The sequence below is a fragment of the Passer montanus genome, unplaced genomic scaffold (genome assembly GCF_014805655.1).
Source record: "Passer montanus isolate IOZ18808 unplaced genomic scaffold, ASM1480565v1 scaffold116, whole genome shotgun sequence".
Lineage (NCBI taxonomy): Eukaryota > Metazoa > Chordata > Aves > Passeriformes > Passeridae > Passer > Passer montanus.
Window position 1 is genome coordinate 858,170 of NW_024358278.1, and position 27,110 is coordinate 885,279.

Sequence of the window (27,110 nt, forward strand, 5' to 3'; positions counted from 1 at the left end):
ACTCTCTGTGACTCTGCAGTGCCTGCATTCCCAGCAAACAGGGGGAGGATGATTAGTGAAATCTGAAATACCCAGGTCTCACTTTGGGAATTCAGGTTTGGAAAAGCCACCCCGACTTCCAGGGGTTGCTGTGCAGCAAATCAACCTTCTGGCAAGATAAGAGCAGAGAGAGCTCTGTGTTGCCTCACTGAGGGTCAGGGGGCACTGAGAAGTGGCCATGAATCATTCACCAGGGCTGATGGATAGCACCCCTCATCCTGATCTAGCAGATAAGCCAGACCAGATGGAACTCCACCAACATCTGATGGATTGTGGGAGCTCACATCACTTCCCTGTCGCTGGGTGTCTGGTTAGAGCTTGACATCCAAACCAAGCCCTTCCCAGATGATGCATGTGCAGTTACAACCCAGGTGCCAAAGAAAATGACTCCAGGCCTGTTCCTGCAGTTTGCCTTGGCTTCAGGGAAGAGGAGGGGGAAGGATAGAGGAAAGAGGTTTGGAGTTCCACAGCCTCAGTGAATTGTTCTCAGCTCTACAGCCTGATGTCCAGGCAAGGCAGATTGCAGGCAGTGTGTGTGCTCAAACAAAGCAATTCAATCCCACCACCCAACTGGGGGGGTTGTAGCAAAAGAAAGGTTGCAATATTTGGTGCAGCCTGCCTCACTAGAAATGATCACATCGCATAATCCTTCCCAGGAAGGTTCTTCAGGAATGAGGAACGCGTTTGGAGGGATTAAAGTGCTACAAAGCCATCTCACCTTATCTACTGTGGGACGAGCTTGGTCTCTGGGATTTCTACAGCAGCAGACAGGAGTAGCTAATGAAAATAAAAATGTTGTTCTTGTAAGAGCTGTGCAAGGAAGACCAGAGGGTGAAGTGAAGGTTGAAGATGGGGTATTGAAGTCACTGCTTGTTCCTGCACTTCAGGGAGACCTGGGTGCCTTGAGCCCTCAGCTGCTCCCAGGGCACCTTGGATTTGTTCCTCTTTTTGCCTACCTGACAAGGTGGTTTAGAGCCTGCTCTTAGATATTCTTCTTGGGAGAATTCCCTTTTGGCAGTCTGTTAATCAGATTGAAGGACATCAGGGCTGGAAGGAACTCACTCCCTGTTGTCTCCCAGCCCACGTGGCGGGTATCACAGAGCACGCAGAGTTCCTGATGGGACACCCAGCTCTGCTGAGCCCTGTGGGGCTCTGCTGCTCCAGGAGCTGGTGTTTGACAGCTCCTCCCCTGTGCTGACTGGCAGAGCTGCAGGGATGGCCCTGCACCCACAGCTTGGTGTGGATTCCCTGGAGGTGCTGAGGAGGAGCAGTGATGCTTCATGGCACAGCAGCGGGGGTGGTGGAGCTCCCATGTGAAAGGATTTGCTTTGGGAAACCAGGTGTGGCCTTTGATCCGAGTTCTGTCGTTTGCTGGGCTCCTACAAAGGCAGAGGCAGGCAGTGGCAGTGAGGTTATCAGTGCTGGTGGTCACAGTGTTCTCCTCGAGATCAGCAGTGCATCCTTAACAGAAACAGCAAAAGCCACGCTGTGATCACCATGTGCTGACAGTGTTGATAGCAATATCCTCATCTCCATGGCTATGTCCCCAGCATGCTTCCATTTGCACACATTCTGCATTCCAGCAGGGAAAACAAGGCAGAGCAGCTGAAATGAGTGAGCTGAAGCAAGTGAACAAGGGGCTGACAAGTGAAGCAAATAAGAGAATGAAAACTGATAGTGGTGAAGGGCTGCTGACTGACCCCAGCACAGAGCACAGCCCTTGTACCCTGTGAGTGTAAAACATCCCAGTGCAGTCATTTGGGGCTGGCATGACACAGCAGGCTAAGGACCAGGAGCAATAGTGTGTGGAGATGGTATTTCCAGGAGTTTTTAAAAGTATTTCACAGCTGACAGAACTCCTCTCAGGCCACAGCTAATGAACACGTTCATTAAGGTAATGGATCCTCTGCAGTATTTGTGGAAGCCCCAGGGATGATTAAGCAGTGCCCAGAGAGAATTGTTTTCCATCAGAGGCAAACTCTCCCTTCAGTTTTGACAGTGTTCTGCAGGAAAACCCCTCTTCAGCTGTGAAAGATGGGATTCCTGTCCCCCTGAGCCTGCCTGGCCCTCAGGGATGCAGGGATGGCCAGATGCAGGGATGAAGTGCAAAGCCACCATTTAGGCACTACCAGCCACTGTGATAATTGCAATTTCTTGTAAGAATTTTTGTATCTTTGCCTGGTTTCATGGGGGAATGAGGCTTGTGTGTCTGCCCTGCTTCTAATCCCTCGAGAAACCCCTCAGATTTCAGCCAAATTTGGTTTTCAGAGGGGTGAAAGCTAAAAGGACAGGTCAGCACTGCAAATTCAGTGCAAATAAGTGTGCAGGTGAGGAAAAGAGCCACAAATTAATGCCTGAGAGAGGATATTGAGGAGCTAATCAGATGTCAGTGTTCTTAGCAGTGGTGGTTTCCAGAGATTCACAGAATATTCTGATTTGGAGAGAGCCACACAAGGACCAACTCTTAAAAAATGGGATTTGTTGTTCCCTGAACCCATGTGAGCCTGCAGCCACACCAGACAGGAGAGAAATTTTGGGAACACCCTTGGGCTGCCTGAGAGCCTTGGCCACACAAGGACCAGCTCTTGATAAATGGGATTTGTTCCCTGAACCCATCTGAGCCTGCAGCCACACCAGACAGGAGGGAAATTTTGGGAACACCCTTGGGCTGCCTGAGAGCCCTTGGGAAACTGCAGCTCCTCCTGCTGAGAGGCTCCCTCTGGTCTCCAGTGCCAGCCTGAGCCAGTCCTTCCTTTTTATTGCCACAAAAAGTGCCAGATACACCCAGGAATACAATAATTCAAGGCAGGATTCAGGGAGAGAGCAGCCAAGCCAAGCCATTTCCCCTTCCTGCTCCGAGATGTCCATGAGCTGAACCCTCTGTGTTTGTGCCTCACCCAGCAGCCCCCCAGCAGATTTTTCCATCTGATGGCTGATTTGCACTCACAATTTGAAGAAATCCCCCTTAACCTTGTCCCCTGCACAGCATCCTGCAGCAGTGTGGCAGCCTGAGGTGGCTCAGGGCCTGGGACCATGCAGCCATGAAATGGAGCTGCTCTGTGTGTGAAATGGAAAATTGGGCATGTTCTAAGGCTCCTCTTATTGTTTGTGGGAACCTCTGGTTGTTTAGCACCTCGTGGAAGCAAATTACATCCAATTTTTGCATGTGGATGAGTTGTTTTTTTTCTCCTCGGGTAGTTCATTGCTTTTGGAAAAAAAGTTGTTCTTTCTTTTTAACTTATGCTTTAGCACAGTTTGACTGTGTCTCTCTTTCATAACTGTGTCTCTGTGCCTTTCACAGACTTTGGATTGAGCAACTGTGCAGGAATTTTGGGTTATTCTGATCCCTTCAGCACCCAGTGTGGGAGCCCAGCATATGCAGCCCCTGAACTTCTGGCAAGGAAGAAGTACGGGCCCAAAATAGACGTTTGGTCCATGTGAGTTCCTTCTCGAGTTTATAATTGTTATTGCAAAGAGCAGGGCCATCTCCAGCTGGATCAGGTGGCTCAGGGCCCTGCTCAGCCTGACCTGAAATGTTCTCAGAGATGGGGCATCAACCCTGCAATAACTGCCAGACATTAAATAGATGAAGTGCAGGCTGTAAAAACTGAATTTTCCCTTGTTCCTGATCGTTTTGGTTTCTTTTCTTGCCTGTTTTCTTTCAGTGGGGTGAACATGTATGCCATGCTGACTGGAACATTGCCCTTCACTGTGGAGCCATTCAGCTTGAGAGCCTTATACCAAAAGATGGTGGACAAAGAGATGAACCCCTTTCCCACCCAGCTCTCCTCAGGTAACGCTGTTCCATGGGATTGTGGCTCCTGACACCACTGCTGACGTGTTGTGCTGGTTGGGAAAAGCTCCTTTCTTTTCATTTTGGCCTCTGCAAGCCCTGCAGGAGTTGCTGTAGCAGAATTCCTTTTGCTTTGACTCCTGGAGAAGCACCAAGTTGTGCTGAATGTGAGAGAAGGAGCAAATCTGTGAAATTCTGCTTTTGCAGAGCAGTTGGTCAGTTTTGCACATCCAGAAGGTTCTAGCCTAGGGAAAGGATGGATGAACAGGTTATTTTGGAATAACTGATTCCTGGGCATTATCATGACTGGGGTTGAGTGACAAACTGCCTCAAATGATCTCACATTTATTATGGAATAATTGCATGCACTCAGAAAGTTATTTTGGGACAGCCACCTGGGATAACCTCTGTGTGTTCACAAAATGCAAACTAGTTGATGTATTAGTATTAGAAATATTAATTCCTGCTTTAGAGCCACGTCACTAGGCAACAGAATCACTTTGCAGCTTGCAGCAAGGCCACTGTCAGCATTTGGAACAAGCTGGGTTTTATTTTTCATGCCAAATTTGTTGTCTGTGGAGAGCTTCTGTCTCCTTCCCTGGCAGCCTCTTTGCAAAGGGCTTTTGATAAAATTAAAAGATCCCAAATAAAAAAAGGGAATGGAAACCCTTGGGAGTTGAATCAAGGTGAATTCTCCAAGCACAGATTTAGGGTTCCACCTCCCACCCTGTACAAGGCCAGACCCTGAGTAGCCAAAAATACAACACTGCTTTTTAACAGGCTTGGTTTTGCTGTTTCATCCATCCCCCCGTTTAGCAGTGGAGAGCAGATTTTCTCCATTTTCAGCATCTGTAGCTCCCTGGACACTGTGGTCCCCAGGGAAAGCAGGATTTTGTTTATCCTGTGAGAGCTCCAGCAGCCTGGACTTGCAGAGATGATGGCAGATTAAAGGACTAGATTTAAAGATGTTAACCTTTTCCCAAAAGGTACCCATCAGTCCCTGACGCCAGCCCAGGGCCTTGTGAGCCCATAGATGTGGCACAGTGTGATTTATGGTGACATTTCCTCCTGCCGTGTCAGCCTTTGGGTCACTGGGCAGGAACTCTGCTCTGGGAATTGCAGTGCTTGTTAACTTCTAGGGTTTATGGACCTTTATTTCAGTCAGGTCTCCATTTCTGTAAATTCATCTATAAAGTAGAGAATTTTCACAGCCCAGGACCTTGTCTTTCAATATTTAATTTCCTGGTTACTGAACACACAGCCCCACCACACAGTCTTATCTCTGAGCAGGAAAACACTTTCATTGGTGTGACCCACAATGCTGGCTGACCGTGAGCACCCAGAACAGCCTGTGTAGCAAAACAGAGAAATTTTGGAGCTGGTGTTTGATTTTCCCATTGGGAACCTGTTTCTCATTAAGCCTCTTGGACAGCAGCTCTCTGGTTATTGATTTTAGCTGAGCAGAGGTCAGGTGCTCAGGCAGTTGGTGTTCACCTTGCATATATTCATTTTCCTTCCTGTTTTCTCCCTGGGGAAATCGTTTTGCTGTCCCAGCTGTGTGGCTGAGCTGGCAAAGCTCCTTGTGCCATCCCAAGGTGCTGCTGCTCCTCTCTGCTGCCCAGCTCTGGGAGCTTCCAGGAGGGAACCTTCACCCCACAATGAGTTTCCCCCAGGCTGAATCTGCTGATCTGTGGCACTTCACAAGCTTCATTTAATTAGCTGGCCTTTTGGCAAGGATGGGGGTGGAGAAGTAGGTTGTTTTTTTAAGGAGAATTTGGGTGATTTGGAGACCAGGCATGGTGGTGATGAAGGAGGGAGTGTGGGTTTGGGGAGAGGGATTTTTCTGGCTCAGGGCCAATGGGATTGGAAACCAGTGTGAGGTTTCTAGCACAGACACTGGAGCAAGAGGGGATTCAATGGGAGAACAAGGGTTTGTTGTTTGCTGGGGTGGGCGTGGAGAAAGGGCACACCAGGCAGCTTCCAGCAAGTTTGGGAACTTGGATGTAGGCTCTTCCTGCTGTTCCTGCCACATGGCTGCTGCAGGATAATAACAGAGATGCTGGAGAGTATTAAGTAAAGCATCTCCCTTAAATCAGTGGTTTGTGAAGAGAGGCATTAGAACAAACCCAGCTGAACTGGTAAATACAGAGTAAGAAGCCTCTCTTGCACGTCTAAGCTTCTTGACACAGAGTTTCTCCAGCTGAAACCTGATTTTTGCAGCATATTGTACATTGAGGTTGCTCAGGTTGGTGGGGGTTGGCACCTGTTGGGTCTAACCCTGATTTATTTAGGGAGAAACCCTCCCTTCCTCATCCTCTACCCTCCCCATCCTGTCCCGTCCCGCTGTGGTGTGACCAACAGGAGTTTTATTCTCCTTAGATTGCACCTAGGAGCAGTGAAATGCAGCCTTGATAACTTGAGGAATAAAGGAGGAGCAGACCTAGCTGAACAGAGTTTATTTTCAGCTCAGAAGGGCACTTCTTGTGAGGCTTTAGGCAGATCACTTGATTTCATTGCTCCTAATCATGTAAGAAGCACATGGCTTAAAAACTGAGCATTTTTGCAGGAAACTTAGGAGGAGTGGTTGAATGTCCTTGGAAGTTGAAGGTTCAGGAGAACAAAGCAAAGCCTGTTAATTTTGCTGAACTCTTTTAATTTGGCTAAAACATTCTGCAGGTGATTGTAGGTTGGATGGGAGCCAGGGATTTTATCCTTATCATGTAAAAGGGAGCCAAATTTGCTGTGTCTTCCTCCCCTCCCCTCCACTCACCCCTGGTCCATCTCCTTTTGCTTTGATCCACAGATTTGTCTCTGACCTGGCTCCAGCCTCTTGCCCTCACGTGGGAATTAAATGAATTAAATGTTGGCTCACCTGCTCCAAAACATCAAATGAGCTCTGAGCCAAAAAGTGCCTTTTCTGTTATCCTTTCTCTATAAAATAAATACATAAATTAATGTATATAAATCATTGTGACTGTAAATCATTGTTTGTTTCAATTGCTAATCCCTGATCAGTTCTTCCATTTTCTCAAGGACATGGGAGTGTGCAGTAAGGAAAATGTTCCTTTTCAGTGTGCTCTTGCTCAGGCTGCACACCTGCATTAACTCATCTCCTGTGCCAGTCCTAGAGCAGATGACAGAGCTGGTTTTGGGGTTTTCCCTTGATCTCTTCACAGCTGCCATAAACTTCCTGCGCTCTCTCCTGGAGCCAGACCCTGCCAAGAGACCAAACATCCAGCAGGCCCTGGCCAACAGATGGCTCAATGAGAACTACCCTGGAAGAGCACCACCCAACGTCACCTACCCCAACAGGTACAGCAGGGAGGGGACAGGAGGACAAAACCTGCCAGCACGGCCCTGGCGTGCCAGCTCCACTGGTGTCGCACATCCTGCAGTTGGGAATCCATCCCAAAGGTTATGGAGATGGGCCCTGGGCTGCTTGAAGTGGCCAAGAGCAATCCCTTGAAGCTGGGCTGCAGTTGCAGTGCATTGTTTGCAGGGTGGGCTGGGGTAGGTATTCTGATTAATTCTGATTAATTCTGATTAATTTGCTGCAGGCCTGGGAATGGGGAGGTGTGACCGGCAGTTCTGATTGATGCCTTGGGAAGGCTGAGCTAGAGCAGAGGCTGGGCAGAGTTAAAGAATAAAGTAGGGATTTATTAGCAGTCCACCTTGGGCAGCACAAGAGCCCAGCCAGGGCTGCACCCAAGACGAACCCAAAATGGTCACAAAAATGGATGACTGCTCACGGAATATCTCTCACTTTGATCAGTTCTGCTCCATTTGCATATTGGAGTTAATTGTCCAGTTACATCTCCAGCCCGTGAAATCCCATCCTTCTTGTTTTTCTCTCTTCAGTCCACATTGTTTATGCTCTTGAGCCTGGGATCTGGATCATTTGTCCTCGGTCCCCAGCTAAGAAGGAATTGTTTTGTCTCACTGCTCTATGAAGAGAGTTCACCATTCCCTAACAGGGTATAAAGGTGGACCCTGTGATGAGTTGTTTCCCAGGGGGTGAGAACAGGCAGAGCCATTCTCTTGATATCACTCTTCCAAATTTAGGGGACATGTGAAGCTGTATAGGAAAAAAACCTTTAACAGGATTCTTTCTTTCATTTTTAAAAAAAAATGTTACTTTTTTTTCATTAGTTGATATCCCAGGCTTAATTTACCTAGACTTTGTCATACTGGAGCTTTATAGGGGAATAATCTGCAAAGTTTTAAATATTTAAAGGTATGGCTTGGCTCCTTTTGAGCTTGTCTCAGAAAGTACCACTGGAGTCAGCTTCCATGGAATTTCTCCAGTTTTTCTTTAGTGTGCAGATATGGATAAGGTGTGGTGAAATGGCGTGTGAAAAACCCACTGCTGAATTTGCAAAGGATTAATTCCTCTCTTAATCAGCACACCAGGAGTTGTGTGATGTTCTTGCAGTGCCCTTCCACTTCTCTGGGGGTAACACCCATTGTTCTCAAGACAGGAGTGTGGCAGGAAGGGAAAAGAGTGGAGATAAGGTGGGAGAACAGCAGAAGCTGCATTTTCAGGAGAATATTTTCCCAGGCTTTTTATAGGCTTGCTTTTGTTGAAGAAATTCCCTGAAGGCAAGCAAAATTTTCCCATTTTGCTGAGCACTTCAAGTCGAAATTGCTTGAATTTCTTTTGCTGCCCAGATGTCTCAACGTGCAGTGGCCAAGATAAGTTTTGCTTTTGAACTTGTGAAAAAAAGACCCAACCCCAGGCAGAAGGAGTGAACACTCCCAAGCACAGGGAACAAAGGGAATGAGTTATTTGAGATTTCCCAGACTGTGTTTGACATCTTGTCCTGTCCATCAGAGCCTGGGCAGGAGTGGGAAAGGTGGGGAGGGATCCCTTGGGAGGGGGAATCCTGCAAAATAACCTCCCTCTGATACTGGGCTTGGTATTAGGAGTGAGGAATATCCTCTAGAAGCAACTGGGACCCAGCATTTCTCTGGAGATGGCTGGGAGCTGATGGGTACCTCTGGGAAGCTGGCCAGCCCATTTAGAAGTCTAAATAGGAGCAGAGTGCTTTGGAAAAATCTGGTTTTAACTCAGGCTGAGCCAATGCTTTGGCATTTCCACAAGACCTCTGTTCTGCTTTTCTCGCCTTGGCTGAGGCTGTTCCAGACTTTATAGAAGAGAGAGACATAAACATGGCTGGTGCTTGTGACAGCAGGGAAACAGCAGCGTTGCCATTCTGAGCTGCAGGAATAATCCTGTGCATCCCCTTTCTCCAGCAGGAAATTCCCTGGCTAGTTAGGGCATGGCCACTGTGCAGCAGGTGAGGAGGGGAAGCTCAGAGCAGTGCTGTTTGATTATGAGGAAAGGGCTTTTCAGAGAGCCAGATCTGGGCTGGATTTTTGCCTCTTTTCCTTCAAAACCAGCTCATCTTCATGATTTTAGTGCTCAGGTGTAGGGGAACAAATGGCCTGAGAATCATCATGGTGCCATTTCCCATCAGGGATGGGCACAGTGGAAAGAATTCTGTCCATTCAGCTTCCTGCAGCTCCTGTGCTCCCAGGTATCTGTCCTTTCCCTGCCTGGCTTTCCTGGGTCAAAACATTTGCCCTCAGGTCAAATGCAGTGTTCTCTTGGGGGTCAGAGCCTGTCAGCACAGAAAGTGAAAAAAATTCTCAGTAACCAGGGTTCCAACAGCTCCAAATTACTGAGCCCTTGGGGCCTCCTCTTGGGTGTTCTGCCACGGAGAGGACAGCCCAAAAATCCTGCTCTGCCTCTCCCCTGTGCAGGATTCACCTGGAGGACCTGAGCCAGAGCGTGCTGCTGCACATGACCGAGAAGCTGGGCTACAAGAACAGCGATGTGATCAACACCGTGCTGTCCAACAGGGCCAGCCACACCCTGGCCATCTACTTCCTGCTCAACAAGAAGCTGGAGCGCTACCTGGCCAGCCTCAGGGTGAGCCTGCTGCCTCCTGCCACTTCTGGGGACAAAAAGGCTGCAAGTGGCCTGGCTTGGTGGCATTTGGTCTCACAGGATTATGGAATATCCCAAGGATTGTGCATTGGGAAGTGCTGTGCCCATGTGTTGGGTTGGTTCTGCTGCTTGGAATGCCAGTAACACAGTTTATTGTGTCAGGACATCAAGAAGAAGCTTAAGAGCTCTTAAACTTATTTAGGTTTGACATGAAAACTCAGCTGAAAGTTTTAGCTGATGGAATGTCCCTGGCCCCTGAGCTCAGCCTTCCAATCTGACAACAGCATCCTAGTTTTTTTCTTCCCTCAGTCCTTTCCACATTAGTGGTGATGCCACAATGATATTTAAAATGTAATGGGCCAAATCCATCATCTCTGTGAGCTGATGCTCCTCCACTGAATGCCAAGAGTGGGTGCAGTCCATTAAGCAGTAATTAAACCTTAGTGTTCTCTAATTATCTTACATATTTTACTTTTCTGTGCTTTTCTCTCTGCAGAAGGCTGAAGGCCAGGACAGTGTTTGCCACAAGAACCAGCTCTACCAGATAGAAAAATACAAGGCCAGTAAAGACTCCTATGAGGTAAAGCTCAGCAAAGCTTGTTGCAGTGCTTTGGAAGCAGATTGAATTTGAGCATCCTTGGTGATTGTGATTAAAGTGATGGGTTTGTGGGCCTGTGGAGAAAAGAAACACCTGTGGTCTTGCCTGTGCAGGACAAATAATTCCCTTTATTTCTTTTCAAAGAAACAAATAGTAACCCCGAAGAGAGGAAATAGAAATGTGATTTCCAGGGTTTTTAAAGAAATTAAATGTTTTTAAATCTCTGTTTAGGAAAATGATGCAAACACAGCGGGTTCCATAGTTTCATTCTGGGGTGCAAGCTGCTGGTGTTACAAAAAGATGAAAATGGGGTGTTCTGGAGGCTCTGAGCCCGTGGTGCTGCAGGACAGAGAGCTGAGTGACAGCCAGGGTGACCCTCCTGGTGTCCTGGGCCAACCCTGCCTTGGCTGCCAGGAGCAGTGAGGCTGGATTAGCACAGCACTCTTCAAAGTCCATTTGCTCTGCTCCTTAGCAGAAGGGATGTGGGATCAGCCTCTGCATCATGAAGGAATTCCCCTGGGCAGACAAAAGATTTAACCTTTTGCTCTGTTGGTCTCCAGTCTTCTTGCCTGCAAGCAGAGAAGGTATTTTGTATTAAATCCTGGCTGGATTTCTCTTCCCTGGCTGATTCTTTGCCAAGCACTAAAATTACAGGAGTAATGTGAGCTGTGCAAGTCTTCCCTGCCAACACAAAGAGCAGCATTCTTGGGGAGGCTGCCTGTTCCAAAAGCTGCTCCTCAGCACTGGATTGATTATCTAATTGCAGGGGCAGATTTGTGTCGTGGCTGGTTTTGTTTATTATAAAGGCTGCTTGCAAGACAAGCTGAACTGCAAGCCAGATGGAAATATCAGGGCAAAGTATTTATTCTTTTCTTGAATAAATCAAAACCTTCTTGCTTGGAATGGACCAGCAGTGGGTAGACTCGATGAATATGACATTTCACAAAGCTCTCACAACTTCCTCAAGCTGTTCCCTGGAAACAGGGGTGGGTACTGGGAGCTGAAGGCTTCAGATCCTGCGTGGAGCATCCTGATTCTGTCTGGCCAGCTGCTGGTGTCACTTCCCTGGGCAGTGACAGAGCCACTGTGCTCTGGGATTCTGCATTCTCCAGGGATCAGCTCACAGCTTGTGCTCCCTTCTTGTGCAGGGGGGGCTGAGCAAGGCCTGCCTGGAAAGTTCACTTCCCTGAGGAAAACTGGGAGCTGACAGCAGTGCCAGGGTGTGCCCCAGTGTGGTTTGTAGGCTTGCTTAGGGAGGGAAGTCCCTCCAAAGCCTCTCCTGGACTCAGAATTAGTCCCAGGGGAGCTGTTTAGGGCATGAGGGGGTGTCATGTCTTTCTTGGAATACTTACCAGGATGCACTCGCTGTGCAGACACTGCAATAATAATAGCAATAATGATGATAACAGCCTGCTCTCCCACTGCATGGGCACAGAGTGTGGAAGTGCAGGCCAGCTTGGGCTAGGGGAGGGTGTCCCTGCCCATGGCAGGGGGTGGAGATGGGCTCTGAGGTCCCTTTCACCCCATTCCCTGGTTCCATAACCTGGTTTTCTGTCACTTGAGCTCTACTCAGACAGGAATTGGGAGCCACTGGTCCCTAGGGAGCAGAGCTGCAGGTTGCCATGGGAATGGGAGGGGGAGGGATGGTCAGCTCCAGCTTCAGCAGAATTTCTCCCACCTCTCTCCAGCCATGGGAAATGAGGACTGGGCTTCAGGAGGGGCTGCCAGCAGCTGGGGCAGGCAGGGGCACAGGGCAGTGCTCGTGTCCTGCCCCTCTTCTCCAGCAGGTCTGCTGTGGGTGTGAGGTAGCCAGGCTGGGCAGGGGCAGGCAGGCAGGAGTCTGTGCTCTCTCCATCTCTTTCTTTGTGGAAGGGGGCTCGGGATGAATGGCTGTCCCTCCAGGGGAGCTCAGAGGGCTCAGGGGTGGAATTTGCAATTTTTAACAACTGGCGTCCTTGTCCTATCACCGTGTCAGACATGGCCAAGGCAAATACCCTTTATCTGCCTTTCAAATCCATTGCTGGGACTAGGAGTAGGTTTGAGGGTCAAGGTCAGGACAGGAAATAGCAGAGGATGATGTAATTCCCAACCTATTCAAGTACAGCATACCGGTGCAGCTCCTGAATTATGGGGCACAGCCTGCACTCTGCAGTGCAGGGGGGACTTTTGTAACTCCCCTGAATGAAATCTTCCTTCCCTTTTCAAATACGAGTGCGTGGCACCTTGGGAGTTCAGGTCCTGAGCCTCTCACAAGCAATGTTAGCACTTTCAGAAATACTCCTAAGACCATTTGCAGTGCTCATCCAGCGTGAAGTAATTAATTGGCAGCCCCGGATATGTGAGTTTCCTTTGCCAGGGCTGCTTTAATTGTGTGGAGTGGCTGTGTTGCTGTGGCTGAGAGAATGTGCCAGCAGGGTGAGGGCAAAGGCAGGAGCACTTGGCAGGTGAGGAGCTGCAGCTTGGCTCCTGCACCATCAGGCTAAAAATCCTGCAGCCCTAGAACATCCTGCAGACAGAGGCTTCAGCAGCCAGCACACTGATCCTCCCCACCTACCCAAGAGAGCTGATAGCTCCCAGCAGCGTGGATTGGCTCCTGAGAGCTTCATACAGTCACCACGTAGTCTCATCCTCGCCAGCACCTGCAGGAAAAGATCCCTGGGAGCGGCTGGTCTCTGCTGAAGGCTCAACAGCAGTTTCATGGCTGTGGGAGGAGAAGCTCTGTGGTGGGCTCAGAATCAGCTGCACACCTTCCCCTGACTGCTGAGGCAGGTGACACTCCCACAGCACTGTTAGCAGTGTTCTTGCTGCTGCTGGTTTTGCTGTGGTTGGCACTTCACCCTCACCAGGGCCTGATCCACACTGTGGCTCCAAGCACAGCATGGACAGGCACCTCCAAAGGTGGGCAGGGGTGTACAGCTCCACCAGTGAGGAGGATCTCAGGTTCTTCTTCTCCCAAGTCAACCATGTTGGTATTAAAACTAAAAACTTTGGTTTATGAGTCACTGAAGGTCTTCTTTCCAACTCTGCATCTCCTGGAAGGTTGGTGAGCCCAGCAGTGCCCAGACATGCTCTCTAAAGGGAGCCAGGCTCCATCTGAGCTGAGAATGTTCTCAATGAGACCAGATTTTTGCCTCTTTGTGTCTGTCTTGCTTCCAGAGCTGTTTAGTGGTCCAGGAGAATCCAAGTTGTTTTCTGCATCTTTCTTTTCCTCTCTCATGTGTTTTTATGCACTTTACTTTGAGGGTTTTCATGGACTCCACATCAGTGAGCTTGCAAAAGAAAATCAAGGGTGGCAGTGCATAATTACCAGACAAAACAGGCACATAATTGGGGGAAAGAACTTTCCTTCACTTTTCAAAAAGACTTGTACTTGCAGTGACCTTTTAATCAGATGCAGCAAAACATGTTGCCTAAATGAGAACTGTGACCACAACAACAAGCCCAAGCCAACCAAAACAGCTTTTTTAATGAGAAATAAGGCTTTGGGCTCTCCTAGAAATCAGTGGCAGGTAAAGGGTGTTAAGCAGTTCGCTGAATCCAGTGACTGAAAGAAGATGCAATGAATTTTCACTGTAGAACAGTGCTTTGAAAACTGGCTTCCTGTTCAGAGTCCTGCTCCCAGGGTCTGTTTTTCCTCTGTCATCACTGGAGATCAAACCTATCTTCTTCTTGCAGTCCCACCTTCAGCTGCCTTCCGCATCACAGCCAGGAGTCAGGGCTCAGGGAAGGGATAGCTCAATAATTTCCTCCCTCTTTGTGTCTTCTGCAGTTGCAAGGGCTGTGTTCCTCCAGGTCTTGTCTGGACAGAAGAGAAATGACTCAAAGGCTTTAAACTTCTTTAAAACTTTGCAGCTCACCTTTTTAAATCTCAGAGGGAGTGGAGTAAAGAGAAATCAAAGGCTTTTTTTGGTGCTTAAGTAGGGTATTTCAGGTATGGAGGAGCACAAACTTTCATCTGCTTTATCCAAGAGAAAAGCTTTCCTTTTCCTTTAATTTTCCAAAACCATCTTTCACACTGCCTGAGTGTCAGAGCAGATGGGAGCCATGAAATCATGGCAAACTGATCGGAGGAAAATGAGACATGGAGGGTTTGGTTACTCTGAGAAAAGTTCCTTGTAAATACATGGTGATTAATCCACCTTATAGGTCTGGGGGTCACTGCAACTTCCCTTGAGTAAACCAGATTGTTCTTGTTTGTTTTACAACCTTAAAGGACAAAAAACTCAAAGAGCAAGAAAAGAAAGGGGAGATCCTTCACCGTCAGCTCCCAAAGAAAACTGAGAAAAGTCCAGTTTCATATAGACAGCCTTCTTCCTGTCTTATCTCACAGATCCAGAACACCAAGGCTCTGCTGAAGGACCGGAAAGTCGCCAAGGCCGGGGGTCCCGACAAAGGTCAGTGGGAGAAAGAGAAAGACCATGGTGGGTCTGGTCTGTGTGTGCATGTGGGGTGTGGTGCTTTTGAGCCTGTCCTGTCCTGTGTGGTGTGCTCCTGTCCTGTGTGGTGTGGTGGTTTTGAGCCTGTCCAGTCCTGTGTGGTGTGTGTTTGTGAGTAAAAACTCCGGGTTTGCCTTCCCTGTCGCTCCGGGGGTGGTGTGGGAAAGGAGCCTGGATAGTGTCAGCACACGTGGAGTGAAATGCCCTGAGGAATCCACGGTGGTGCTCAGCAGCCAGGAGCCCTCCCTTTCTGTGTTTGACAGAATTCCTGCAGTGCTTTCAAAAGGCAGTTTCTTCCCCTGTTTACACGTCCTCACACAAAATCATCCACGCTCACGCTGCTGTTTTGAAAGCATCACCACCCACCCTGGATCACTGAGGAACCAGAGCTGGTAGCCAAGCTCCTTCCTAGCAGCCACTGTGTTTTCCTGAGAGAGGGCTAAGGAAAATCCCTGACCTCCCTGAGGAGTCTCTGGGAGGAATGGGAAAGGGGCAGCCTCAAGGAAATGCAGGTGGGACTGCCAGCCTCAGCATCAGCAAAAGGAGGGGGGAAAAAATGAGCAGGGAAAGGAAAAGATGTGACAGCCAGAGGAGAGCAGAGCATTAATCACAAAGGGCAGCCTGAGAGGGCTGGGTGAAAACTGCTGGCAGAGAAAGGAGTGGAGGAAAAGGGCAGTCAGCAGGGAAAATGGGGTGTGGGCAGTGCACACCTGCATGGGACACACTGAGCAGCAAGGTGTTAGAGAGGGAACTAAACGAGGGGAGATCCAGTGCTGGAAAACGTTTACTGTGATGTCAGGGGGTTATTCACAGTGGTGGCTTGTGATGCTTTCATGCTCATTGTCGTGACTTGATAATTTATCATTTGTTGTGCTCAAAGTGAGAAAAAATTGTCCAAGTTGTGTTTGTCTGGCAGCACAGGAACCTCTGCTGCAAGGTGGCAGGAGTTCAGAGAGCTGGTCAGGAATGGGGCATAGTTCCTTTAAAAAATGTAAAAAAAAATTTTTAAATGCCCATTTTGCTCACATTTGCTGTCCTTTTTGGGAGGAAGGCACAGGGGGAAGAAAATCTAGTACATTTTTTTCCCTCTTTATGTTTCTCCCTGCTTTTTTGTTCTGAAAATCATGCAGCTCTCAGCTAAAGCATTTCTCTGCTTATGGAGACTATATTGTGACACATCTTAAATAATTTTGGCCAGTTTTAGAAAGAAGCTGGTTGGAATGAACTTCTTCCTACTTTTCCCAGACAAGTGTGAGATTTCATCCTGTTCATCCATTCAGGTCTCAACCCCTGACAAGACCATCCCTCCACAGGAAATACACGTGACATTTGTGGCTGGGACCTGAGTGCTGGCAGAGCTAAATTATTTCAGATCCTTTTTAGATGATTTGAGACCCAGGGAACTGATGGAATAGCTACCAGTTAATTCAATTAGGAGGGCCTGGCAGTCAGGTTCCTTGGACAGCTTTCCATCAAGGCAGCAAAACATGCTTGCTTGTGATTAGCTTGGCATGAGGCAGTGCCAGCGTTCTGTAGGAGCTGAGCAGATCTTCTCCACGAGCTGTTTTGTTTGACTGGGCCAAATCCTGCAAAGATTTTGTTCCATTTATTTTCAGCCCTTGCTGGAGGAAGGTTCTTGCTGAAGTTGATGCAGCCAATCTGTCCAAACTATAACAGCTTGAATCTGGCCAGTGCTTCTCCATATTTACATGTGTGAAACTAGGAACAGATTTTGTTCCAAAATGCAAGGAGAGCCATCAGGGATTAACTCACTGCGCTCCCCTAGGTGTGTCAGGGAATACAGGCCCAGCAAGAGTCACACAAAGTGGTGCTGGGAAAGGAAAAATGTGGGATTTCTCAGTGTGTTTGTGGTGTTTTGGATATAATTAATACAAACAGCTGGAGACAACTGTGCTTTTCCTTTTCAAGTCCCTGTCTCAGTTTAAGCACTTTTCCTGCCTGTGAGGAAGAGGGCAGATGAATTACCTGGGAAACAATGGTGTTAGTATTAAGCAAGGGTGAGGGAATTGGGGTGTGAGTGCATCCCAGACTGTTTCTTGCAGCTGGTGCACCACCAGGTTCCTGTGTTTGAGGTGCTGGTAACTGCAGTGCGCTCTTCTGCTTCCCTCTCCCATTGCTTTGCAGACTCCAGCGTGAGCCCTTTGCACGCGCCCCTGGCACCCAAGACGGGCTGTGTCACCTCCAGCTCCCTGGAATACCTGGAGGTGCAGCAGCCTCCCCCCAGGACCCCGCGGCTCCTCAAGCGGCAGGAGTCCCCACAGCCAGAGCCATCCCGGATCGGGGGCCGGGCCAAGGACTCCCCTCTCATCCTCAACATCGTGCACTCCTTCGAGTCAGTTGACAGAGAGGACCAAATAGACCAGGTTTCCCCCTCTCACCAGTACAGAATTTTAGGCTCTCCAGTGAATTTCCCTTACAAAAGCTCCAGTGAAAGGACACTGTCGCCGCTCTTTCCCCCGAGGAGCACGTCCCCCATCCACCCCACCCAGGTCTCTTTCACCTATGAAGAGAAAGCGTATCCGGCAAAGGAAGAGGCGGTGTCCCCTACCCAGCTGGTCCCCAGCAACCCCCTGGGCAGCCCAAACTGTGTGAAAAGCAGGGGCAGGTTCCCCATGATGGGGATCGGACAGATGCTGAGGAAGAGGAACCAGAGCATGCAGTCGGTGAGCGAAAAGCCCCTGGAAGCCAGGATGCCTCAGCTGCAGCAGATGAGCCCCACACAGATTTCCTTCAACACAGAGGCTGTCAGCGGCCAGTGTTAGCCTGACATCCTGGGAATTGCACTGCTCTTCTCTGGGATCTAACCTTTTTCTCCTTTAAGCAAGAAGGGAAAGCCACTGGCGCGTTGCTGTCACCACGTGATACCCCGCGGTGGTGCAGCGCAGGAAATCGGAGGTTTGCTTGCAAGGAAGGCACTGTCCTACGTATTACAGTTGAAAGAAAAGGGCTCTGCTTGTGCTGTTAAGAAATATTCACATTTGACATCTGACTGTACAGTAAAACACCCTGCAAGAGCTGTATGGATCTGTATTTTCACTGCTCTCACCCAGGTGGGAGAACCACGAGCGCCGAGGGTTTGGTTCCTGCAGGGAATCAGTGCCGGGCCAGGATCTGTGCTCAGACTGTCCCTGCTCCACCTGCCTGTGCCACACAGCCCGTGCTGCTGCTGCAGGTATTGTTCCTGGGGCAGGAGAGGGGGAAATGCCAGTACTCTGTCCAAAGTGAGCTTGCTGACAAGCCCTGCCGAGAAGATGAAGGTGGTAGAAGCTTGAGTAAAGACACGAGTGGTCTAGCTCAGAAAAAGTGGCAGTATTGGAATTCAAAGCAGATTTTACTGTTAATTACATAAAGTAGGTAATAACACAATCATTTTTTTCTCATGAAGAAAACTGTGATTTAATGATGTCACAAGAAACATGATTATTTAAAAACAAGTGTCATCATGTGGAAATTCACTGCATTGGTCCCTGTTACACCAAGGCAGCATTGGACACACCTGAAGGCTTTTCTGAGACTGCAGTGAATTAAAAAGACTAATAAAGGACACATGAAACTGTACCAAGTCCATTTTATACTCCAAGATTGGTAATGTAGTGGTTACCGAAAACGGGGTATTGTTACAAGGAGTGGAGATTGACTTTCTTAAAAGACACCATGTTCTGTATACCAGTCTTGTTTTTCTAAGTAAATGATACATCTGACAGGTTGGCAACATTTTTTTTGGTTCTGTTTCTGTCCTCAAAGCATTTTCCTATAAATTAGAAGGTTTAGCCAAAGACAAAGACTGCTCTTTTCTCTCGTCTGTACCCCCTGTGTACGTGTTTGTGTGTTCAGAGCAAAGCTTGTTCCAGCCTGGTTCTGCTGCCACCTCTGAATGGCATTTCAAAACCCAGGAAGCAGAGGTAGTGACTTCTTGTCCTTGGAAGATGGGATTTTGCCACTGGTGGGAATCCAGGCCCTATTTTCATCCATAATTTTACAAACAATTTCATTGCCCCGTTGGTGTCTGGGCAGATGCTGAGGGAACTTCCCTGTTTGGGAAGTTTTCCTTCCAGTTCCACGAGCAGGATATTCAGAGCCTGGGTCAGGAGGGGCATAGCTGAGCCTTCATACAGGCCTGACACCAAAATCTGCAGGAAAAAATGGACATTAATCCAAATACTGACAGATAACTGGGCTGCTCAGTGCTGGCAAAACCAGCAGAGTGATGCTCAGAGCACCCCTCTCATCCCTGCAGGTGGGACCTTCCCCTCAGCACTGGGGTTTGGCCCTGGAGAGTCCATCAGCATCTTGGACCCTTCAGTGGAGTGAGGACTCCCACCTCTGAGGGAGTTGTGTAAAATAATACACATGAAAACCCCAATGTGATGAGAAAAGACAGCCCTGGAATAATTTTATCAATTTTCAGATCAAGAAGTGTTGCATTCCGTTTGTGGAGAGCACCTGTTCGTTCCAAGGGGGCCATTTTAACTCATTCTTTTATAAATGTCAGAACATTTTCATTCTCTTCATGCTAACACATTTGTGCTGCCAAGCCAGTGGGCAGGGACCACTGCAATCAGGGATCACTGAAATCAGGGACCACTGAAATCAAGGATCACTGAAATCAAGGATCACTGAAATCCCCCCTCTTTGTGTTCATCAGACTTACATACCCGAGCAGATGGCAGATGCCAACTTGAATTGCAAACTCAGGTTTATTTGGAACCCAATAAAAGGTTGGGGGAGGCAGGAAAGAGACATGTTTTGTTTTGGGTTTGGTTTTTTTTTTTTGTTTTTTTTTAATTTGTGGAAACACAGGAAATATGTGTAAGAATCAGAATGAAAACAAATGTTAAGTATTTTATTATATTTATAGAGAATATATGAGTACTACACTGCTAAAACATAACCATGTATTCAGCATAGTCAGTAGCTATGTACAGTCCAACTGCAGTGACCACAGAAGGGACCTACTGAATATCACAGTGGAAATTCCAGGGGGAGAAAGCTGTATTTGGTATCATTATTAAATATATGTACTTTTTGAACAAGATTGCACAGACTGCTGACTTTGTTTGCCAGGTCACTGCATAGCAAAGATAAAAACTCAGGACAAAAACTACAAGGATGGGGCTTGGAGCAGCCTGGTCTAGTGGAAGGTTGAGATCTTTTTTTGGTGTTTGCCTCAGTCTTGGCACCAAACCTGTCATGAATGTGTTTGACAGCTGAAAATACACCTTACACTTCAGGCTGGGTGTTGGGAAAAGAGCAGTTCTGAGCTTTGGAATGGAAACAGCCCTGTGGGGCCTTTCTGAGCTGCTGTGAAGCACTTACAGGAGGGTTGTGCAAACTGGCTGATCACTGGGCAGCAGTTCAGGAGCCAGAGTGGTAAAAGTGGTTCTGTTTAGGCTCTTCTGCCTGGAAAAACAGGTGTTGGATTTATTCAGTGAGAAAGAGCAGAAACCAGCAGCTGTTGCTGAAGGTGTTGGTCTTTGTGCTTCTCCTGTAAATGGGCTGCTAAATACTGAAAAACCTTCACTGCTTGTAGCACCTCAATTTCATATTGGCCATGCTTATCCAGAAGTGAGCAGAAAATCCAGGGGCACTGTTTCTGTGTGCAGGAGTTGGGGTTTTGCCTGTCTCTTCCCTGATTTTTCATCCTCTGTGGCCACAAATGGTCAGTTTTCTCTCATGTATCCCCTGTCCACATGACTTCCTTGGAGCTCCACAGAACTCCTCAATATTTGATTCCAAAGAAAGCCTGTCATAGGATGCTTTCTGCTACTGGGGCACAGACAATCGAACAAAGGGCTTCTGGACAGATTCTAGAGTGGGTTTGGAGTTTGCAGGAGCATCTCTGCTTCTCCCCCCTGCCAGCTGAGAAGAAAATAAGATCTTTATTGAGTAAAGGTGAAGTGTTAAGCTTGTTTTAAAATTAAAAAATTATTATATTTATTCATGTTTGTATGAAAAGCACTCTTCCACCTGTACGAGGGAAAATAACCCAATTCCTTTTACCTCTTACAAGCAGAAAGGACAGAATCCAGAACAAAGAAAGGCCATCAGAGGCTTTATTTCCAGATGGCTGTTAGATAAAATGAGGTTTTTCTCTCCCATCTCTGCTTGCTCCCAGACAGTTTGCCCAAGTGTGGACTTGGAACCATGTTTCCTGTGCATTCCAGTGAGCTGATTGGAGTTTCCTCTACCTGGCCACCACTCCTCATAAAACCTGGAAAATGTCTGATTTCACTCTCTTTGGTCAAAAGCAGACAGGATGGCTCAGACATTTTTTGAGGAGGCTGAGGGATGCTGGAATGGGATCTGTGACAGGTGCTCCCAGGCATGACCTTTTCTGACAGCTCATGAACAGAAATCCAAGGTTTTTTATTTTGTTTAAACACAAAGGGAGATTTCAGATGTGAAAGAGCTGATCTGCAATGGGTCTGCCTCAAAGTTCCTGGCCCCAGAGACAGGAGATTCAGTTTTTTCCAGCCTGGGAGAAGGAGGACACAACAGGCTTGTGCAAAGGTGTCACTGCGGTTGTCAGGGACAGGCCTTGCTCTGTCGGTACAGTGGCAAAACTGTCACAAGTCACCAACTCCCCTGGCCTGAAAGGCTCCCAGGCATATCTGAGAGGTTTCAATCTGCTGTTCGCATTTCTGGAGCCTCAGGGCTCTGCTGGAAGTGGCACTGCAGCTGGGCTGGATGTCTGGGTGCAGAGGCCTGGATGAAAAGAGCTGGATGCTTGTGCAGGGAAAGTGCTTCAGAATGTGAGGCTGGGGAAAACCAAGTGTCTGAGAGCACAGATTTAGGTAAATGGCCTCTGGTGCTTTTCCCCAGACTGAAAGCAGGCCTATGCTAACCTTTCAGTTTCCTAAATAAGTGGAATTGTGCTTTTGAGAGCGCGCCTCACCCCTTCCAGCAGCTGTGTTTGGAGTTTTTCTGCTGAGCCAGCACTGCTAGCAGCACTTGCTGTGCAATGTTCATTTTCAGGGCTGCTGCAACATCTGAAGCATGGAAAGGGAGCTGCCAGGGCTGTCAGGAGAGAGGCTCAGGCTTAGCCCAGGCAGAGCTGCTGAAAATCCCTGGTACACACATGCTGTCCCTGAGGGCATGACGGGCAGGCCTCCCTGAGGGCATGGTGGGCAGGCTGTCCTGAGGACATGGCGGGAAGGTCTCCCTGAGGGCATGGCGGGCAGGCTGTTCTGAGGGCATGGCGGGAAGGTCTCCCTGAGGGCATGGCAGGCAGGCTCTCCTGAGGGCTTGGCAAGCAGAACGTCCTGAGGGCTTGGCGGGCAGGCTGTCCTGAGGGCATGGCGGGCAGGCCGCCCTGAGGGCTCTGCGAGCAGGAGAGGGCAGCCCCACAGCATTCCTCTGGGAGCTGCTCAGTCCAGCTCACAGCCCAGCCTGCACTGTGCACAGGGGTTTCAGTGTGTTCCACCAAGAAATTGCTGGGAAATGGGGGTGGGCAGCGGCTGGGTCTGTGTCAGCTGCCCTGAGTGAACATCTGCAGAAATGTCACCAGAGCAGAGCAGATTGGTGCCTCACCAGGACAGTGTATCACCACACCCCTCTTCCAGCACTCCATTCCAGTATTTCACTTCAGGGAAGTGGAGGACGTGCTGGGGTCATGGGCTACTGGGACTGTCTGGCCTCTGGTCCAGGCTGGGAGCCCTGCCATGGGGACCTGAGGTGACAATGGCCCTGCATGGACACACACATAGACCTACAGACCTGTGGTTTCCAGTGATTTCCCTGCCTTTGATGGGCCCCCTGAGCCAAGGCTTTACACACAGTGCAGGATTTTCCAGGAGGTCAAAACCCTTCATTAGCATGAAGGCTGGGAGAGCCTTCAAAAATCCAAATCCAGCCATTCCTCTGACAAACAGCCCTTGATTCCCACCAGTGGCAGGGACCTGCTCAATGTCAGAGGGACTTCGTTGCCTTCAGGAAGTCCCACCTACAGGCAGGGAAGAACCTCCCTTTACCTTCAGGCACTGCACACCAGTGGAAAAATCTTCCTCCAAAAAGCCCCCCAGCAGCTGCTGCCTAGAGCTGGGCTGAGCCCCTGAGCCCAGGCTGGGGCTTGCAGCAGCCTCTACAGTGATTAATTGCATCTCTGCAGGCAGGGCCAGCAATAAGCCAGGCAGACACCTGCCCCTCCTGGTCTGTGCAAAGTGTCCAGGGGCCAGCACGGGGCTGGGGCAGAGATGGAGAATTCCCCTGCCACCCAAACAGGTGATTCCATGGAAAATGGGACTTCCCTGCCCACCAGACCGGCTCCAAATGCAGGAGTGATGAGGCTGAGGATGGAAATCCTCCTGGCGTTTGCTGGTGCCTGTGCTGAGCAATCCTTCCAGGAAACAGGGATGTGGCATCCACTGAGCCCTCTCAGGGCTGTGGGATGCCTGGGCCAGCATCCCGTGGCACTGATTTAGGGGTGCTCAACATCACAGGGAAGGCAGGCTGTCAGGAAACAAACACCTTCCTCATTTCTGTCCTTGCTGGGAGAGCCTAATGCTGTGTGCTCAGGCAATTCCTTCTCTTCCCAGCCCACCCTTTGCTCAGATTTCCCAGTGCTTGAATTGTGGTTGCCAAGAGATCAGCTTGCCTGGACAGGATCGTCTTTATTGAGTTACCTGCAACCCCCTTTGAATAAAGACACCAAACCCCGAGTCACTGCCAGGCTGGGAACCTGATTGCTTATTTATTTATTTACCTGTGCCTCCCAGGCTGAGGGTGGGATTACACAGCAATTAGGGAAGGTCACACTCACCTCTTCAAAGGGCCGCTGACACCTCAGAAACAATTCTTACAGGGGTTTCACACTGCCCATCCTCAAATCCTTTCAGGCACGGTAAATAAAACCTTAAAAGGCAACTTCTGAAGCCCATTGTGGTTTGTACTTTGTGCTGGGGTGATGAGGGGCAAGAAAGGCAAACTGCTGGCAATTACCCGTGTCACAGTGTCACACTGCCTCGTGTCCCAGGCAGCACCATGGTGACAGCCCTGCTCAGGCCCAGGTACTGACCTGGAAACATGAGATGGCTCTGGGGGGTTTTCATCTCTGAAAGAAAGAGTAATTGATGCCTTGGAGTGGCTGCTGTGCCTTCAGAAACTGAAAGAGCTACTGACTGTGCAGTATTTTTTAATAACCAGTCATGCAAACCGAGGGTTGCAGTCATGAATTCATGTATTTTAATAGACACGAATCTTATTGCTCCTTAATAGCTAAAAATCCTTGTGCACAACTTCCCCTTATCTCTTCCAGCTCTTCAAGGGGCCTTCCCAAAACAGCTGTGCTTGAGCAGAGGGCTTAGACAAAAAATAACTATTAGGGATGGCTTTTCTCGGATTAAGCAGGACAGTGCTTTTGGTATCCTTATCTTTCCCTTTGATCCTCTCTCCAAGTGGTGGCTGATGCTGGTTTTAGTGGTTTAAGTTGGTCTGTGCACCACTTGAGGGTGGAAGGACTGCTCCTGTCACACGTCTAAAGGCATCACAGGGCTTGGCAGGACTCCTGATCTTCAGTGCTTGGTGACATTCATGTACGTGCAACTTTGTCCTTAAAAACTGTGCCTTCTGCCAAATTTTGCAAAGCTTCCTGATTGCTGCTTTCCCCCTGTAATTTGTGCACATCTGAAAGATAGCTGTACTCCTGAGGTTGCATATTTTGCTCCTGAAGTTTATATTTTAAAGTTCAAAACTTCTGCTGGGATGCTTTAGCTAAGAGAAGCAAATTTTGTTTGCTGTAATGGTGAGAGGTACAAGGGGGCAGTGAAAGGGGGCAGGGGGGCTTGGGGCGTGGCAGATGTGCTTGTCTGGAGCAGGAACACTAAGGGAAGAGCAGCCACAGGTTGTAAAACCTCTTGCAATGAAAAGCAGGCTGCTAGAGAGCCAAAATCCAAGAGAAATCCGTGGACAGGCTGCTCTGTTGCTAGGTGATGGATCTGTTATCATGCTAATGACAGTGAAGGATGATACTGCTACCAATAAAACATCTTTCATCTGAGAATCACCAGAGGTTTTCCAGACAGCAAGGCTGTATTATTCCCATTTACTAGAGGCACAGACAGAGATGAATTGATTTGCCAAAGGTCACTGACGGATTTCGGAATAAGAAATTGCCCTATTTGAGTTTTATTAGGCTGGGGATTGCCATCAACCCTTTCTTTGCCATCAATCCTTCCCCCTCCCCTCATCCATCACCCCCACATCCCTCTCTCTTGAGGGGACATGCTCCTGCCTTGTTTGTCACTCTTGTCCTGTTTAGATTACAGGATCCCCTGGCCCTCGAACCTAACTGAGCAGGGGGTGTGGAGGCAGACAATTGCATGGACCAAGCTCAGGTGGTTTGGGGCTGCATGAACTAGAAGAAAACAACCATTTCTCCTTGGGAAAGTCCAAGGGGCTCCTCGGGGACAGTGCTGTGACTGTCACAGTGCTGTGACTTTGGGTTGCAGGGCTTTGAGGTTTCCTCCCTTAGACACTCACTCCCAGCCCAGCCCTTGAGAGGCCAAGAGGCAGTGTGAGGAGAAATGCAAAGTCTCCTAAACCCCCCCCAAAACATCTCTCCCTGACTGTCTGCAGGGCTCTTCCCAGTACTGGGAGTTCTCAGGTGTGAATCAGTGCAGCCATGAGTCAGGCGTCACTTTTTATTAGAGATCGTGAGGGAAACACAGGCGAGCCTGAATTCTGGCACTTGGCGGAAAATAACCATTTGATTTCAGCTGGAAGAACAGTGTTTCCATGCTGATGAGGAGCAGCCTGCATTCCTCCATGAGCTGGTGTGGTCTGGGAGGGGAACAGGGTGGGAACACTGGGAATGCCGCAGGAGAGGTTTTATGGAGCCATCCTCGCCTGGGGTCAGAGCTGGATGTGTGTCCCACCAAATCCTGGGGGTGTGTGTCCCACCAGGTGTTGGATGTGTGTCCCATCAATTCCTGGATGTGTGTCCCACTTAGGTGCCCCCTAAGATGCTTCCAAAGCCACAAACCCAGCAGCTTCCCCCATCTCTGAGAGGAACTAGGCAGGAAAAGAGCTTTTTCGACCTCGGTTTCCTTCCCTTGATGTGTAAAGTGGGGAAGCATCTCCTCTCTGTCTGACTGGCACCAGGTGGGAAATTACCTGGTCTTTCTACAATGCAAATTGCATCCAGGGGAGGTGTTAAGCATTTGAATGACTCTGCTCCTGCTTTTTCTGCTTCCCAGAGTACTGGCAGGTTTCCTCAGCTCACTTCAGGGCGGGAGGACACAGCCCAGAACGACTGGAGCACAGGAGCCACACAGCAGCTTTGTGGGATTTGTTCAATTCGTGTAAAAGACCAAGACAATTTAAAACCTCAGGGCATGTCTGTCAAGTGGATCCTACTGGGCTGCCACATCCTCCTAATTGATGTAGGGCTGCCACTGACTGGCTAAGAAAGAAATCTGTGTTAGCTCCAGTCCTGAAAAACACGTGTGGTAGACATTAATTTAATGTTAGTAGGTGCTCTACTGGATTGGGGCTGGTTTCCTTCACCATGGGAGAAACAAAATCAAGTGAAAACATCCCCGAATCAAAGCCCAAAACCCCAAAATGTGAACTGACACTTTTGGAGGTAAATGCACACCCAGGGCAAGCAGGGGTATTGGAAGCAGGATAAAGTGAACCAAGGAAAACCCCTCGTGGCCCTCAGAGTCTTAGACTTTGGGTTGTGCTTGAGCCTGGCTTGCAGGAGAGCCTGGAAGCTCTGCACTTGATTAACTCCTTCCAAAAAGTCACTTCAAAGCAGGGACAGGGAGCAGCAGGAGGGAGGCAGAACGAGCTGATCTCAGAATTGTTTAAAACTTGGCAGCTGGGCCAGCCTTTGATAATGAAACTCCCACCACTTCACTCTCAAATCGTGACTGAGAGAAACAATGCTTATCTTCAAACCTGCCCTGCAGCCTTGATAAGGGCTTTGTGCAGCACGCTTTGGGACGCTAGAAGGAGGTTAAACAGAAAAAAATAACCTTAATCTGCCATGTTGTTATTCTCATAGGGACAAAATAAAAAAAAAAAAAATAGACACAAACTGGTTCAGGTTGGCTCCAGGCTTGCAGCAGTTGCTCAGTGTGAACCCTAAACCTAACCCTAACCTCATCTCAGCAGCAATGGAGGCTTTGGGAATCCTGGCACTGCTCTTTGTGAAGATCCCACGAGGTGTGGGAATGAGAGAAATTAAAATATTGCTTTCTCCACTGTTTGGAAGGCAACAAAGAGAACAGGATTTCAGAGGAATGGGCAATGCACCCCTGTCCCAGCCAAGCC

The 27,110-nt window shown here is 48.8% G+C and overlaps 1 protein-coding gene across 1 annotated transcript in view; it reads left to right on the forward strand.

The window, feature by feature from the left end:
• The window catches only part of HUNK (hormonally up-regulated Neu-associated kinase), a 40,443-nt gene extending 20,571 nt beyond the window's left edge, over positions 1-19,872 (forward strand). Inside the window, exons 4-10 of the mRNA XM_039697066.1 lie at positions 3,341-3,476; positions 3,705-3,832; positions 7,009-7,144; positions 9,596-9,764; positions 10,279-10,362; positions 14,594-14,774; positions 16,962-19,872. Coding sequence (XP_039553000.1) covers positions 3,341-3,476; positions 3,705-3,832; positions 7,009-7,144; positions 9,596-9,764; positions 10,279-10,362; positions 14,594-14,774; positions 16,962-17,599 — 1,472 coding nt within the window. The 3' untranslated portion in view covers positions 17,600-19,872. The remainder of the gene's footprint in view (positions 1-3,340; positions 3,477-3,704; positions 3,833-7,008; positions 7,145-9,595; positions 9,765-10,278; positions 10,363-14,593; positions 14,775-16,961) is intronic.
• The last annotated feature ends 7,238 nt before the right edge of the window (positions 19,873-27,110 follow it).